The 16647-nt window shown below is 43.4% G+C and overlaps 2 protein-coding genes across 2 annotated transcripts in view; one reads left to right on the top strand and one right to left on the bottom strand.

The window, feature by feature from the left end:
• CPLX1 (complexin 1) overlaps positions 1-16647 on the top strand; it is a 187875-nt gene that overhangs the window by 46554 nt on the left and 124674 nt on the right. The window lies entirely within an intron of this gene.
• On the bottom strand, positions 13886-15673 carry LOC133382382 (calicin-like). Its single transcript, XM_061622106.1, has one exon. The coding sequence runs from the start codon at positions 15656-15658 to the stop codon at positions 13886-13888; it is 1773 nt and encodes a 590-aa protein (XP_061478090.1). The 5' UTR covers positions 15659-15673.

Consider the following 16647-nt stretch of genomic DNA (forward strand, 5'->3'; position numbering starts at 1 on the left):
TTCACAGTGGTTTTTTAGCAGACATGCCATTCTTTTTAGTAGCTGAGGGTATTTGATAGCTGACATTCAATAAAAATGGTTAGCTGACACAGAATGGGGTTAAGTATCTGTCACCATTTGATACATGACATATGTTGGTATTAAGTACTTACCAGTTGACAGCTTATGAGAGTTAGTGTTTGATGCTTGCCAAATTCAAAACAATCCAGAGATGCCAGTAAGTCTAAAGCAGAATCCAACATTCTCTTAAGTGAATGTGAAGGAAGGGCAAAGATTCTGGAAGTCCTGCCTAGTGGTTCCATGAAGTTTCAGAATATGTCCTTCTGACAGTTAAAAAAAGCATCTAATACAAATTAGCAGAGCCTTATTGGAGCAGTAGCAGTGTCACTTTTTAAGCCCCAGTTATCTGAACTTCTCTAACTAGAAACAGATATCCAGATAAGGACATTTTTAATAAGACTTCAAAATGCAAATCAGCACCTTTTGGCAGTGTCACATGCTCCCAAACATTAAGACCAACTATGCTTAAATATACATTCGAAACAGGAAACTGGCTAAAGAGATGGTTGGACTGTTAGACGCCAAGGGAGTCAAAGGTGTGTTAAAGGAAGAAAAGGAAATTGCATATAAGCTGAATGGAGTCTTTGCATTTGTCTTCACAGCAGATGTAAGTCAGATCCCTGTGCTAGAACAACTTACTCAGGAAGGGAGTCTGGGGGACTGAGGGAAATAATAGTGACAAGAGATAAAGTTCTAGGCCTCACTAAAAACCAAAAATTGAACAAATCACCAAGCCCTGATGGCATCCACTTGAAAGAGTTCTTAAAGAACTCAAATGTGAAGGTCCTGATATTCTAACAACAATATGCAGTGCCGCTAAGATCAAGGACTGGAAAGTGGCTAATGTAGCACCAGGGATCCTGGGGATCTGGGAAATTACAGGTTGGTTAGCTTAACATCTGTTCTGGAAAAAAACTTGTGGGAAGCATTATTAAAAGAGAAGATTACCAAGCACATAGAGCAGCCTTTCCCAACCAGTGTGCCTCCAGATGTTGTTGAACCACAACTCCCATCAGCCTCAGCCAGCATTGCCAATGGTCAGGAAAGATGGGAGTTGTGGTCCAACAACATCTGGAGGCACACTGGTTGGGAAAGGCTGATATAAAGGAACAAGCCTTGCTGAAGAACAGGCAGTGGGTGGAACTGCCTCCCGACACCAGCTTATCTGGACAGGATGGACTGGGGCAGGATGGCAATGAGGTCAGGGTGGCAGTGAGGTCAGGATTGCAGAGACACACTAGCGGAGCCAATCTGGCACTCCTGCAGGTGTGTCTGTGTGGCTCTGACCTTGATGCTGCCCTGCGCTGCCTCAGCCCTGTCCAGGTAAGCTATAGTGATGCTGGTTTGGGGAGGGTGGCTCTGCGGCTTGCCTCACCACAACAGCTGCTCCTGCTGAAGAAGTATCAGCATAACTTCTGCAAGAGTAAGTCCTGTCTGACCCTTTAGAGATTGTTGAAAGTGTCAGTAAGTATGTGGATGGGGGCACAGTGTACATGGATTTTCAAAAAGCTGTTGATAAAATCCCTTGTCAATAACTCCTGAGTAAGCTTAACAATCATGGAATAAGAGGAGAGGTCTTATGGGTCAGGAAGTGGTTAAAGAACAAGAACCAGAGAGCAGGAGTAAATGGACTGTTCTCACAATGGAGGGATGTAAGAAGCAATTTTCACCAAGTATCTGTATTGGGACTGACATTAGGGGTGAGCAGTGAGATGACCAAATTAGATGATGACATCAAATTGTTCGGGGTGGCAAAAACAAAAAGGGATTGCAAGGAACTCCGAAAGGATCTGTCCAACTGGCTGGATGGGCTTTCAAATGGCAAATGTGATTCACTGTAAGTAAGTATAAAATGTTGGACAGTGGGGCAAAAAATCCTAACTAATGGGGTGTGAAGTAGTGGTGACTGACCAGGAAAGAGATCTTGAGGTGATAGTGGATAGCTCAATGAATATATCAACCAAATATGCAGCAACACTGAAAAAAGTTGGATCATTAGGAAAGAAATTGAAAATAAAACTGCCAGTATCATAATGATGTTATACAAATTAATGGTGCAACCACACTTGGAGGGAATGTGGTTGGTTGGCAGTCTTAATTGGGAGTCACACACAGGGCCGGCACCAGGCATGACTGGGCTCTTGGACTCCTGCCTGCCCTGGGCCCATGGTGCTGTAGCCAAGCATCCCCCCATACAGACGGCATGGGGGCTAATAAGCCCACCTGCGTGCCTCACCCAGGGGCGTCACTACCGGGGTGCAGAGGATGCAGCCCGCACCCAGGTGTCACCATGAGGGGGGTGACACCCAGAGCAACCCCGCCCCACGCCATTGCCCGGCAAGGCTGCTCCAACTCCTCGGAGGTGAGCAGGTGGGCGAGACCGGGAGCAGCATCAGCGGGATGAGGGAGGCGCGCCGGCGTTCCCAGACCTTCTCCAGCTGGGTGCCCATCCAGCGCGCACCCTCCCAGGGGCATGGATGGGATGGCTGGCCTTGAGTGCACACGAGCGTGCATGCACGCGAGCCCAGCCACCTCATCCATGCCCCTGGGAGGGCACGCACTGGAGGTCCACACACCCCCGCACTCCCACTAGTGACGCCGCTGGCCTCACCTACCTCTTGTGTCGTGTGAATGATGTGTGCAGGTATTGTGCATGCCTGCCATCAACCAAGATGGCAGCAGGGGCATCAAGCCCTTAGGAAAGCCCCAGCTGCTATCTTGGGTGATGGCAGGCATGTGCACACAGCATGCACGGCTTTCACACTGAATGTAGGTGGAGTGCGCAGATCACAGAATGGGAGCTCCACACTCTCACCCAAAGGAGGGCCCCTTCAGGGGCCCCTCTGGACCGCAGGGATCCTCGGTCAGGGCCCAACCTGGCCACCCTCTGGTGCTAGCCCTGGTCACACATAAAGATAATGGACTGTTTTCTCGAAAGAGTTACTCTTGACTTTCACAATTCAGAATTCCTTTTTATTTTTAGCTTTATTTTTAGCTTTGAAATTTTGAATCATTGACCAAAGAAACCCTTACTTTATAAAAAAAAAAAGTTCTGATTTAAAGCAGTATTGGATAAGACTGTCGTACCTTTGGCTTTAGACCAACTCCATCATATGAAATATTGTTTTAAATGGCAGAGGTCTCTTGGAAAACATGGTTTGCAATGGAAAACCTGAGACTCTGCTACTCCGGGTGCTAACAGGAGTCTTCAGAAATTCTTACATGTTTAGCATTTCCCATCAGGGTTCTCCTGGAATGTAATACATTTATAGCAAGTAATCACTTGAAAATGTCGGCAGAAGCTTTTGGATGAACAACCTGCTGTGTTTTTTGAATATCTTTATTAAAGAAGACTGATTGAAATATTAGCTTCTTGGCAGGGGTTATCCATATTTTGGTGAATAAGGGTTCTTATCTAAGTTCTTTAAACATTTAGACACACTGGTATGTTTTCCCCTTCATTAAACAAGACAAGAGTTCACTTTTTTTGGTAAAGTTTCCCCATACTTCTATTCCAAATTCATTCTTTATCAAGAAGAAAGAAAATCCATTTAAAAAATGAGTTCCAGAATTGCATGATGTAGGTTGTCTTTTTCAGATTGTATAAATCTTGTTCCAATGATATTTGAAAAGAAATGGAAGCTACATACACTAGAGATGATCTCAAGGGGAGAGGCAATAGCAGACATTGATATTGCCTCTTCCCACAAGTACTTACCCCAGACCTTGAGGTCTTCTTCTGAAGCCCTTCTTTGGGTGCACTCACCGTTTGAGACGTGTCAGCTGACTACTGTGAAGAAGGATTTTCAATGGAATGCCCTCCCCAGAAAGGCTCACCTGGCACCTACTTTGTCGTTCTTTCAGCACCAGAAAAACACCTTTTGATTTTTCTAGGCCTTTAAAATTTGTTTTAAATGTTAACAAAGCAATCCTATGGCAATGGTGGGAGATCCTATAGTGGAAAGCTTTGCCAGTTAGCTGTGATTAGGATGGGGTTGGGGGAAGGGGTTGCTATTTTCGTTTTGCTACTTATCTTTTCATTCTTCCGTCCCCCTCCTGTTGAGGCCAGCTCCAAGGCTGGCATAGTTGAGGGCTCTTTAGAGATGGGGATCAAGAGAATGAGGGGGTTTAGGATTCTGCAGCTCCTCTACTGTTCTAACATGTCATGTAAACACCCCATTCCCCTCCCCCAATTGCCAGCATGCAGCTTTCTGCAGGTATAACAGGGGCCTCCGTCATCATGAATGCTCTCCCCCCATCACTGCTATCCTGCTCTGGCAGTGGAGCAGGACCTATTCTTCACACAAGGGTCCTTCAGACCACATTAGGATTTCACCCTCAATCTGTTTTCCCCCCACTTTTCATTCTCTGCTTCTTCTCTTTTTTGAAATTATATTTTATTTTTCATGGAGTATAATACAAAAAAACCCAATAAACCAAACACGGAGTGTATGTAAAAGAAAGCCATTTGACAACCTTAATCAGTTTTCTCCTGTGTCATATGTTATTGTTCCAGTTCTTAGATTTCTAGCTTGGTTGATTTTAGGTTGTAAGCTACCCTAAGAACTTGATTTCTTACAAAGCGGGCCTATACATGCTGCAAAGATGTATTTTCTGTGTATACGAAAGACAGTTTCTGACTCCTTTTGATTTTTTTTTAAATTTAAAACTACACGAGTATATTTATTATAAATCTCCATACCTCAGCATCTCACGACTACCCACCAAAATAACTCATTATTACAAATATTTAAAAAAATCCCTGCCTCACAATCTTTTATCTAAACAATCCATTCAATACCTACATTATTTTTTCTTAGTATGAATATATCCAATTTGTTTTAGGGAATCTGCTTATATAAGCATAAATGGATGACTGATAGTAGAGATTTCCTTGTCACTCAAACCATTTCCAATCTTGTTCAAACTGATGAGTTCACCTTTCCAGATAAGCTTGAATAGCCCATGTTAATTTGCTATATCCTATACTTAAATGTACTATCCTCTGAGTCTTGGCATCTGATTCATTTCCCAGTACTTTGTGTAAACTATTCTGGTTTCCAGTCATATAAAAGAGAAGCGCCTCTTTATCCTTAGTCACCCAATCCTTTGAAAAATGTTGACAACAATACCTTAGGATCAAAAGGTGGGATTTTATGTATCGCTACTGGAATTGGTTTCCAAATATCTTCACTTGTTGACATTGCCACCAGCAGAGACAGTTCCTGGTTTCTGTCACGTTCTAGTGTGATCAAAACATGGAGCCTGGGGTGGGACTATGCCGGTGTAGGTAGGCTTAGTTCTCAGTAGGCCTCATGGACTTATATGGGGCCAAGTAAACAGCTCCAACCAGTAAGACTGGAGTGGCAAAACCTTACTCTGCTCTGGACATTTTGAGGTCATCAAGGGCAGGAGGTGGGGACCTTATTTATTTATTTATTCATACTTGTTGTTATGTGCCTTCAAGTCGACTACAACTTATGGCGACCCTATGAATCAATGACCTCCAAGAGCATCTGTCATGAACCACTCTGTTCAGATCTTGTAAATTCAGATCTGTGGCTTCCTTTATGGAATCAATCCATCTCTTGTTTGGCCTTCCTCTTTTTCTACTCCCTTCTGGTTTTCCCAGCATTACTGTCTTTCCTAGCGAATCACGTCTTCTCATTATATGTCCAAAATATGATAACCTCAGTTTCATCATTTTAGCTTCTAATGACAGTTCTGGTTTAATTTTTTCTGAGACCCATTTTTTTTTTCACAGTCCATGGTATGCGCAAAGCTCTCCTCCATTACCACATTTCAAATGAGTTGATTTATCTCTTATCTTCTTTTTTTCACTGTCCAACTTTCACATCCATACACAGAGATCAGGAATACCTGAATGACCCTGACTTTAGTGTTCAGGGATACATCTTTGCATTTGATATTCATACATACATAAAGGTAAAGGTAAAGGTGTCCCCGCACTTATAGTGCGAGTCGTTTCCGATTCTTAGGGTGATGTCTTGCAACGTTTACTAGGCAGACCATATATATGGGGTGGGATTGCCAGTTCCTTCCCCGGCCTTTCTTTACCCCCCAGCATATGCCGGGTACTCATTTTACCAACCACGGATGGATGGAAGGCTGAGTGGACCTCGACCCCTTTTACCGGAGATTCGACTTCCTCCTTCCGTTGGAATCGAACTCCGCCGTGAGCAGAGCTTCGGCTGCGTTACCGCCGCTTACCACTCTGCGCCACGGAGGGTCTTCATACACACATACCTTCCTCCCAAAGGAGCCCAGAGCGGCAAATACACAAAAGAATGGAAACAGCTCAGAACTGTTCCAATACATATGCAGACTGTAAAAGATTTCTACTGAAAAGGCTTGTTGAAAGATGAAGGCTTTTCAGATCGAGAGCAAGCATCCAAAGGTCACATGCCAGTGGTAGGAGGTGGCAGAGGCCAAAGTGGGTAGAGCAATGACTACAAATGTTACCTTTGTACAGTAGGCTAGTTTCTACGCACACTCACACACCCTTCTCTGTCCTCCAGCCAGACATGCAAGAGTCATTCTCAGAATTCAAAGACGCATTCTAGCCAGGCAAAACCACTCAAGGACGATGTAAACCAGGGTCAGCAAGGGTGTGCCCTGGGGAGAGTGTATGTGGCCTGGAGAGAATTCTGAGGGCCAGACAGAGGGGCCTGGAGGGCCACAAATGGCCCTCGGGCCTGAGGTTTCCCACCCCTGGCTTAGCACCATCTGCAGAGCTTTGCCTGAGTGCACCTTTTCCCTTTCCCCCCCAGATATGTGAAATAACGGTTGTCGTTTTGGGCGCTATTGCGGTGGGGCAAATGCAGAGGGGCCTGTCTTCCCTTGGCAGGGACCCAACATAAGTGCAGCCCCTCCTCCCAGAAGACCCACAATATGCATGCCTGGTCTGCACACACACAGTGTCTGTGATGTCAACAAGGAGAGATTAGTAGGCCTGCAAGGTAGAGAAATCCAAATGCTTTCACTGTTTACTTCATGTTGAAGTTCAGCCTACATTAAAGATAAGATGCTGGTTCAGAAAGACAGCAAGACCCTCAACGTATGGGGCATGTTCAATCAAGACATTACCATCCATAGAAAGGTTAGCATGAAGCCATGCTCTAATCTGGGAGAAGTTTTGATTTTTAAGAAACTGCACATAAAATCCTTGATCACTCCCACCTTTGCTGGAGTATACCTAGGGTTTCCATATTGCCCGGATAGCCGGGTTTTACCCGGATTCTAAGCATGCCACCCAGCGCCCAGCTAGCCCCTTAGGTGGCCCGGATTCTCAGCTTTCATTTTAAAAAAAAGTAAGTTTCTAGGTGGTGCGGTTCTCGAGATATATATAAAAACGTCAGGCACCCCCCGTTACATTTTTTTTAAACTACTGTATACCACTTCGTAGCTTTAACCCCGCCCGTTCAGGATTGCAGCCAATCAGGGATTGTGTTTCAGTTTCATTGACCTGAGGCAGGTCTAGAAAACAAAATGGTGGTTTTGCCCCTTGTTTATCTGAAAATCTCATAAATTGGGTAAGTATATACATTTCAGTTTTCCCCCCTCTTGTGTGTAGGAGTCAGATCCTGGGCAGTGTTTTGAAAACCTTCCCAATACTTGCTTTTGTGGGGGTAAAAGCATTGCTAATCCCATATGTCCAGAGTAAATCCTATTGAATTCACCAGGAATTACTTTTGAGTAGACATGATTATGAATGTGCTGAAAATCAGTGGGACTTTGGAGTGAATGTAAAAAAGAATTGTGTTTGTGTTCTCTTTCTGTCCCCCCCCCAGTCCTATTTTAAAGCAAGTAGGCAGGGCTTACGTAGGTGTTACAGTTTTTATTCTGTAGGAAGCTAATACTGATTTTTTTAAAAACTAATACTGATTTTTCTGCAATGACCAACTGGTTTGACAATAAACTATTATATGGGCTGTATGCATTTATACATCTGCAGTGTGTGCGTGTGTGTGTATGGAGTCTTTCCAACACCCCTGTGAGGTAGGGTTGGAAACCAAGGCAGCTCACAACAAGAAATAAAGCCATTTAAAATCCAATAACCATAAAAACAAGTATAAACAGTTGCAAAACAGTGTAAAGTGGCATGATTCGGAATTTTGGGTTGTGTGAATGAAGTTGCTTATCACTTGAGGTTGCATTTCTGTCCCTGTTTGAGTAAGCCCCACTGAATACGCTGGGACTTGCTTCTGAATGAATAAATTTAGGATTGCACTATAAATATCTTTACAGTTTGTGTAAATAATAAATATATTTGATAGTCATGCTTATATAAATATTTCTTCATTTATCATATTTTTGGTTTTTGGTTAGGAATCTTGACTGGTTGTGAGATGTTTAGTTTTTTGCCTTACTCATAGGAATCTTGTTGTGGTTGGTATGGTATTACATTTAGGAAAGTGTTACTGCCTTCTGTATTTTTTTTTCCTATTTGCATTTCACTTATCTTTAACCTCACTCCGTTACAGCCATAGAAGCAACAGCAGCATATGCAAGATAATTAACTCCCATTAATGATAAGAACAAGAATTTATAATTATTATTTCAATTAAAACAAGAGGCTTATCAATACTTTGAAGAGGACCAGATATTTATTTTCTTTCTGAGCCCAGGACTGGGTCTTTCATGATGCCCGGTGTGTGGGGGGGGGGAGCAGGAGAGTAGTCGATAAGACAGACATCCTGGCATTGATAATCGAATTAGCAAGGTATGTGTGGGGTTGTTGTACACTTCCAGGCTCAGTTTCATTTTGAGTATGGAGGTGGAACCTGTGTAGATGTGGTTATCAAAGGGAGAAGAAATTTTGAGTTAAGCAAAGCTCTGCTTTTATAAAACCTAAGAAACATGCAGATACTTTGAATGTCTGAGTGCCTGCACCAGTGGAATACTGGAGGAACTTGTAAAACTTGCTGCAACAGTATTTAGAACTGAGCATGTGGTGTGAAAGACTCCTTTTCCTAACATTTTGGCTTGTTTTTCTCCACCCACCACATCTCTGAAATATATCGTATATGTAATGGTTAATCGTACTGCTGCCGTGACTTACTTTATGTTTGTTGCTATTTTGTGTTTTTATTATGTTTTTATATTGATTGTGTATTTTTATTGTTTTTATTATATTTGTAAGCTGTGCTGAGCTTTGTTTTTAACAGCAAAAGGGCAGGATATAAATTCTCTTAATCAATCAATAAATACTCCATAGTGTTGGAAACTAGAGTCTAGGCATTTAAGGCTGAAAATGTTGCTTTTAAAAAAAAGATTTCTCACATCTTTCCCCAGTTTTTGGTGGTAATTCCTAGGCACAAAAACAAAACAACTGGACAATCCAAATATTAATATGCAAATATTTGCATAATATTTGCATAATATGGAAATAATTTGCATAATATGCAAATTAACCTACCCGGATTTGTGGAACTGGAATATGGCAACCCTAAGTACACCCAAAGGCACGAAAATTGCTGAGAAAACCCCTGACAAGACCAATCAGTATCGGTGTCAAAGGAGCACTGATCTTGGCCCTAGCTGCCACTAATTAACAAATGGAAGGCTGCAGAAACAATGGGCCACTCGTCAGAGATGTTGTTTTCAATGGTGTTTAAAAAAATGACAAGACGATTTCTCAGGCAAGACTTTGAAATCCTCATTTATGAACCAGGCCATGGAAGGCCACAGACTGCACATTTATTTATTTGTTTTGTTTTATTTATTAAATTTATATCCTGCCCTTCCCCCAGGAGGAGCCCAGGGTGGCAACATGAGGATTTATATTACCAAAAGATGGGCTCAGTATCTATACTGTGAATTTTCAAGTGCTTAGAGCGCTTCCCATACATTCACTTAGTGAATCTTACAATAGCCCTGTAAGGTAGACTGTTATTCTTATCCACACATTGCAAATGGCAGCTGAGAGAGAACAGCTCAGCCTCTTACTGAGTTTTGGTCCTGAGGAGAGATTGGAATACTCCTTGCCAAGCTACCCCTGCTTGCTCGCCCAGTCCCAAGCTGGGAAACAGTTCCTGTGGAACTAGTGTGTCCGCTCTGCCCATACATAAGGAGGCCTCTGGGGGCATATCAAATGTTGCGAGAACATCTTCTTTTGAGTAGCCAAGGCTAGTAGTGCCTTGAAAGGACCCAGAGACTTGTGAGACTTGCAGTCTGATCTATGTACCAATATCTAATCTATGTTCTGGATTAGAGCCTTCAACCCGTAGCATCCGTGGCTGTCAGAATCCGACTTGGCCAAGGCCCCAAAATGTCCAAATGGGCCCAATTTGGCTTGGGCCTTGCCCAAATCCTGTGCACAGCCCTGCTGAATGCCAGTTGCTAGAAACTGCAGGAGGGAGAGTGCTGTTGTGCTCAGGTTGTGCTTGTAGGTTTCCCATGGGCAACTGGTGTGAGAATAGGACGGTGGACTAGATGGGCCATTGGCCTGGTCCAGCAGGGCTCCTCTTGTGTTCTTATGAGGTGCAGCTTCAAGGCTTCTGCTCTCCCTCCTGTGGTTCTTTATCTTGAAACTAGACTGCAGCCAGACAACCCTTCAAAAAGAGAGCACTTTCAAACGGAGGATTGCCCTCTGTGAAGTAGGACGCATGGCAACCCTATGCACAGGCAGAACATAGCTGGCCCAAGACGTTTACTCCCACATTGCCAAGACATGATCAAATTTGGGGAGAAATGCAAAACGTGTTCTGTACAGAATTGTTCTTGTTTTCCCTGCACAAATGGCAGGGGGTCCTTAGGCCTGTTTATAACAGTCTCTTTCTGCCTCACTGATTGATGATGCAGGGAACAAGCCAATTCATATCGTTGTGCGGAGAGATGGTTGCTGGATAAACAATGTTAGTTACCGAGGAAGGCAAACATCCGTTGAATGCTAAGCACACACTGATTTCCAGATTTATTGCCTGTTTGCTGGGCTCTCTCTGTCCTTCCTTATGCTAACCCACAGTTCGACTTGTGCAGATCAGCGGGTGTACAGCCTGAAGGAAATGAAAGTGGTCTCTAGTAACGTCTGCAGTTTTATTAGTTCCAGTTTTATTAGGGCTACACGTTTTAGTTGTTTTAGTCCCAATGATACCTGGCCAGTCAGATTTGACTTTCTGGAAAATGAGACCGAGGTCACTTGAAGGTCGTTGGAATAAATACGAGCAATTTCACAAGGTGTCCCCCCAAAAAAGTACTGAAAAAGGAAGTCATGACAGTTACTGTTGAAAATGGTCACCAAAATCAAGGTGTCGTTTCAGCTCATCTCTGATGATGATGAGTAGCTGATGGAATATTTTTAGATGTTCTGATTATTTTTTTTAAAAAAGTTTTAAATATGTTTTATTTTTATTGTATTGCTTTTACTACTTGATAAAAGCTGCCCTGGGGTTCTTTCGAAGGAAGTGTAGGATAGGAATTTCATAAATAATAATATTAATAATGAAGAGGGGGACCTCTTATTCAGGGTTCCAGCCAGCCAGTCATGCTCTGTTCCAGGATTTTCCACTCAATCCCCATCCCTCAGTTTTCCATTTCTTCTCCCCAACAGCCAGTCAGCATTCCATGCCCCGCTGAGCATGCTCAGTCCACTATTAGTATATATGGTGTCCATTCGCTTATTGTGATGAGAACTCTGGCTAGCAGAATGGCATTTCTCTTCTCCAGCCCCACCCTTGTCAACCAGCTACTATTGCATTGACCCTCTTTCCTGCTACTAATTATCACTCCTTGCAAGCGATCTGACTGGAAACCAGATTCAGTCTTGCAGCCTCTTAGGACATGGGCGGGTAGAGAAGAAAAATGTCACTGCTGTTTTTTCTGTTATGCCTCTCACTTCCTGGATTTGCTCCAGCTTCTTCTCATCTGCATTGGGAAGACTTGCAGATTGTGTTGTTCCTCAGGATCCATGTTGCTAGATCTCTTGTTGCATCATGTTTTCTCTAAGGGCTCTTTTAGATCTTTCACATACATTTGTTAAAACTCCTGAGATGGATATAAAAACTGCCCCTATCCCTTCTTTAAAAAAAATAAATCATATGATCTACGTAAGGGATAGCCAATTTCTGTATTCTGAAAGGCTGGAGTATTGTTCAGCTACTGCTGTCAGGCTATGGAAGCCTATCTTGCCACTAAATCTGACATTCACAAGTGATTAAAATGTGTAATCTAGGAGAAAGCAGGTAACTAATGATACAGAGTAGGCATTAAGGAATAACCCAAAGAGAAAACTAATACAAAAAGTTTTAACTTTGGCTGGTTGGTTAGGGCTTAGAGCAGCCTTTCCCAACCAGTGTGCCTCCAGATGTTGTTGGACCACAACTCCCAGCTTTCCTGACCATTGGCAATGCTGGCTCAGGCTGATGGGAGTTGTGGTCCAATGACATCTGGAGGCACAGTGGTTGAAAAAGGCTGGCTCAGAGTGTTTAAGGCTACAGATATGTTTTCCCTTCAACATGAATGTTGGGAAGCTAATGGTGGAGAAAAGTTACAAAGAAACAAATAAAGAAGTTCTCCAGTTAGCATGAACAACCAATACAAAAGAATATTTAATCACATCAGAAGGTGAGTTGGTGTGGTGGGGAGTATTTTGGAAGCACAACATCTCCCTAAGTAGACAGCTGTGAAAGCATAAAAGAGAATCCATACTGAATGACGTTTTTCTAAATCAGAACAGCCAAGACCAAACCAGCACTTCCCAAAGAGGAGGAATTTACAAAGCTAAAATTACCATCTGGCTGAATAATGCTCAATGACCCATCCCTCAAAAAGTCATTTCACAGAAGAATAGGGCTCAGGCAGCCAGAGCTGAAGGGTAGTGTAACTGCTGCCTCAGGCAAACATATGACTAGATTGAGGAATAAGAGACAAAGACCATCCTCCAAACCTGGTCCAAGTGGACTTTGATCATGCCCCATGGTCCTGACACATTGTGATGGTGTCATAATTGAGCACCTGGGCCTGGAGAAATCAGATCCTGCTAAAGACTTCAGAAGGCTTGTTGACATGAAACAGGAAAATAAATGAGAGCTTCTTCATCTGTAGTGAGATTGTGTAATACCGAGGTATTGGAATGCAATGTATCATCAAATATATTATGATAGGATGTCCCATATCTCATACATACATGATGTGTAGAGCCACAGCATCTGTAGTCAGCTCCTCCTGTTGTGATGCCCAATTTTCATGTATTTGTGAAACCCAAATAATTGGAAAACACTTTAAAAGGGAAATAACTGAGCTCAGTGTCATTCATTAAGAACAGTAAAAGAGAGAGGCAGGAGAAGCTTAATTCACCCAAGGAAATTTCTGGGTTTTTTGTTTGCCATTAATTCCTTCATTGCCATCATATGTACAGGCATACCCCGCTTTAACATACGCAAAGGGACCGGAGCATGTATGTAAAGTGCAAATGTACTTAAAGTGAAGCAATTATCTATGCATGTACTGCACAGCAATCGCCACTAGATGGCAGCGGCGTCATGCCATTAAGTGTCCATTATTGCAAAGCGCGTACATTAAAGTGGGGTATGGTGGAGTATGGAGCATGTCCGTTATAGCGAGGCGACTTTAAGTGAAGCGACTTTAAGCAGGGTATGCCTGTAATATATTTTGACTATCAATACACTACATAATCATTGAATGCCCATTTTGTACCCCTGTCCTGGTTGTGCCCACTCTAGTTACATTGCTGAAACAAAGTACACGGTAAAGAGACGAAGGGAAGCAATCTTGTGTTTACCTGTGACATGCAAGTGAGTCATTCTTTATTGCTAGGAATTCTGTTTGATTTTGTCTTCCCAAATTAATTGACTACAGTTTTTTGGAGAATCTTGCATGGCAACTTAGCTGTGCAACAAGCAGGGCAATCCAGAGCTTCTGGGGGCTGAGCCAATATCCTCCATTCCCCCACATTTTGATCTAACATATATGCTTGCCGGTTGATAGAATATTCCTCAGGATGTTTGTCGCCCGGACAAATTAGGCCACCACACACAAACACTTTGTTATCCCCAAGAGAGCACACCGCATGTGAAAGATCCAAGCTGTAGTTATTCGGCAAGAGAGGCGTAAGGTTTGTGGATTTGTTCATTTTGATTTTCTGCAGATCGATTTCCAAACTCTCTTTGTGGCTCTGTATGCTCAAGATGTTCTCCTGTGGAAAGGACAGCAAGGGCTTATGATTGAACTGGATGGGGAATGTGAGGTACTGCACCACATTCCTGGTTTGAGTGTCAAAGCAATCCAGCACACCTACTCGGGAGAAGTGCCCATTCACCAGGCATCTCCCTGTCACAATGTAAATAGCCTTGTCTCCCTTGGTGATTAACGCAGTTGCATCCATAGGAATGCTCATTTTCCCAGCAAGGATCCACTTCTCTTTCCCTTCATCGTACTTGTAGATACTTGAAATGTACTTTCTTGGGGCTGTGCTTCCTCCTATGGAGTACACTGCCCCCCCACAAGTCACCATGGTGTGGAAGACCAAACCTATCGGCAGATCTGGCAGTTTGATCCAAGAGTTAGTATCCATATCATACTTCCAGGCTGTCTTCAAGCCAGAGATCTGCTCTGTTGTTCCTCCAGAAACATAAATGTATTTCCCTAATGATGTTGCACTGAGAGCGGCTGCTTTGTATGGCATCTCTGTGAGCTTTAGCCAGATGTTCTCTCCAATGATATACGCAAAAACTCCGCTGTTGAACTTACCCTGCTCTTTTTGTCCTCCTAAAATCACCACGGCGTCCATTAATGCCCCTTTCCTTTGGTAAAGCATCAGGCTTTGAGGACTTCCCTGTTGACGAGCACTCAAAGTACTCTGTATGGAAGATAGGGGGGCAGTGTGGTCTGAAAAGAGTAACACTTCACGGCAAGCAGCTAACAGCATCTTGGTGGAGACAGCAGACAAATGCAGGTAGGTGAAATACTTTTTAAAAAACTTCTCCCTTTCAGACTTTTTATATTTCACCCACTGGAGGAGAGCCGAAAGGGTCTGGTCCTCATTTTGCACGTGAAGATTCTCATCTTTAAGGAGACTGCTGAAGATGTGATAAGGGCAATGCACAAAGTCTGTTATGCCAGGGCCTGCCCAGTAATTGAAGTTGTCTCGTATTCCGTCATAGGCAGCCTTCCCCACGTCTTTCATATCATAACTGGTGGCCAGGAGCATGTAGTAGAGACAGTTGTTCTTCTTCAGGGACCTAAGGAGGAAGTCAGAGCAGTGGCTTGTTAAAGTCTGGGAACTGAAATATTTGGCTCCCTTCAGCAGCTCCTCCACGTTCTTCTCAGAAATCACAATCTTCCCAGTATAGAAGTAGTCAAGCAATTCCTCCACCAAGGCTGAGCTCAGGAACTTGGCATCAATGATAATAAAGAGTTCATCGTCCGCTTTCATGTCGTTGCTGGATATGAGAGTCCTAATATGGGAGGACATGGCTGCTAAGACATTGAGGTGGGCATAGAAGATTTTCTGGTCCACGCTGAGGGCCACATCACAAAACTCCCGGTTCTTTCTCTGTTTGTTGAGGGCCTGCATCATAAAACTGTTGTGGTTCTTTTCTGTAAACTGCATCCTCATTTTTGGAGCCAAGCTTGTCTGGAACTGAGGAAGATGGTATAAGCATAAAGGACTCTTTGCCCGGTTGTTGAAGACCCTACTGTGGGTACACAGGAGTGATGTCCTCAGATATAGCTGCTAGGTCACAATTATCTGTGACATGTGTTGGGAGGAGGATTTTCAAATTGTCCCTTTTGTATTGAGAGAGTATCAGTCTCACTGCAGCTTTGGGAAGACTGTACAGTGGTTATAGCAGCATGCTTTGGTGATGGTCAAATAGGAATATGTTCCCATTGAATTTATTAGGTTCCACTGCATATGATCTAACAGAGCATTCTGTTCTTAGCAGTAGAACCAGTTTTGGTAGATGTCTTTTGACAGTGCCATGGCAAAAGAAACATTTTATTTATTTATTTATTTATTAGATTTATCAGTCGCCCGTCTGGCTGGTTGTCCAGCCACTCTGGGAGACGTACAGAATAAAAACATACAAATACATTAAAACAGTGGTTCCCAACCTGGGAACCAGGACCCTCAGGGGGGCTGCGGAGTAATCCAGAGGGGGCCGTGAACAGTAAAGAAATGAATTATTTATTAAATTTTTAAAAAAAGTCTTCACTCCCTCTACACTGTCTGCTTTCCACTGCCGCTGCAGATGACACCTCCCCCTTGCTCCAAACAAGAGGGGAGGCCTTTTGCTGAAGCGCCAGAGCATCTTTCAGGCGCACTAAGGGCAGGCATCTGCCTATAAAATACATGGCAGATGCCAAAGGAGGCTGAGGGTGGAGCTACCAGGAAGAAGAGGGGATTACTATCGCTGATTCCCGTCTCCTTGCACTGCCGCTACTGGCAACGCCCTTACTTAGAATGAGAGGAGAGGGCTTCTTGTGAAGCAAAAAGAAACAAGCCTGCAAATAAAGGCTGCTTTCCCCCTTCCTTCCTGGCAGCCAGCCTGCCTCCCTGGGGGGAGGGGGTCACAAAAAAATTTCAGCTTATAAAGGGGGTCCCGT

This window comes from Rhineura floridana, chromosome 1 (genome assembly GCF_030035675.1).
Source record: "Rhineura floridana isolate rRhiFlo1 chromosome 1, rRhiFlo1.hap2, whole genome shotgun sequence".
NCBI lineage: Eukaryota > Metazoa > Chordata > Lepidosauria > Squamata > Rhineuridae > Rhineura > Rhineura floridana.

What these genes read in the sequence shown, in the direction of transcription:
- LOC133382382 (XM_061622106.1), bottom strand. Translation starts at nt 15,658, where the DNA reads ATGAGGATGCAGTTTACAGAAAAGAACCACAACAGTTTTATGATGCAG.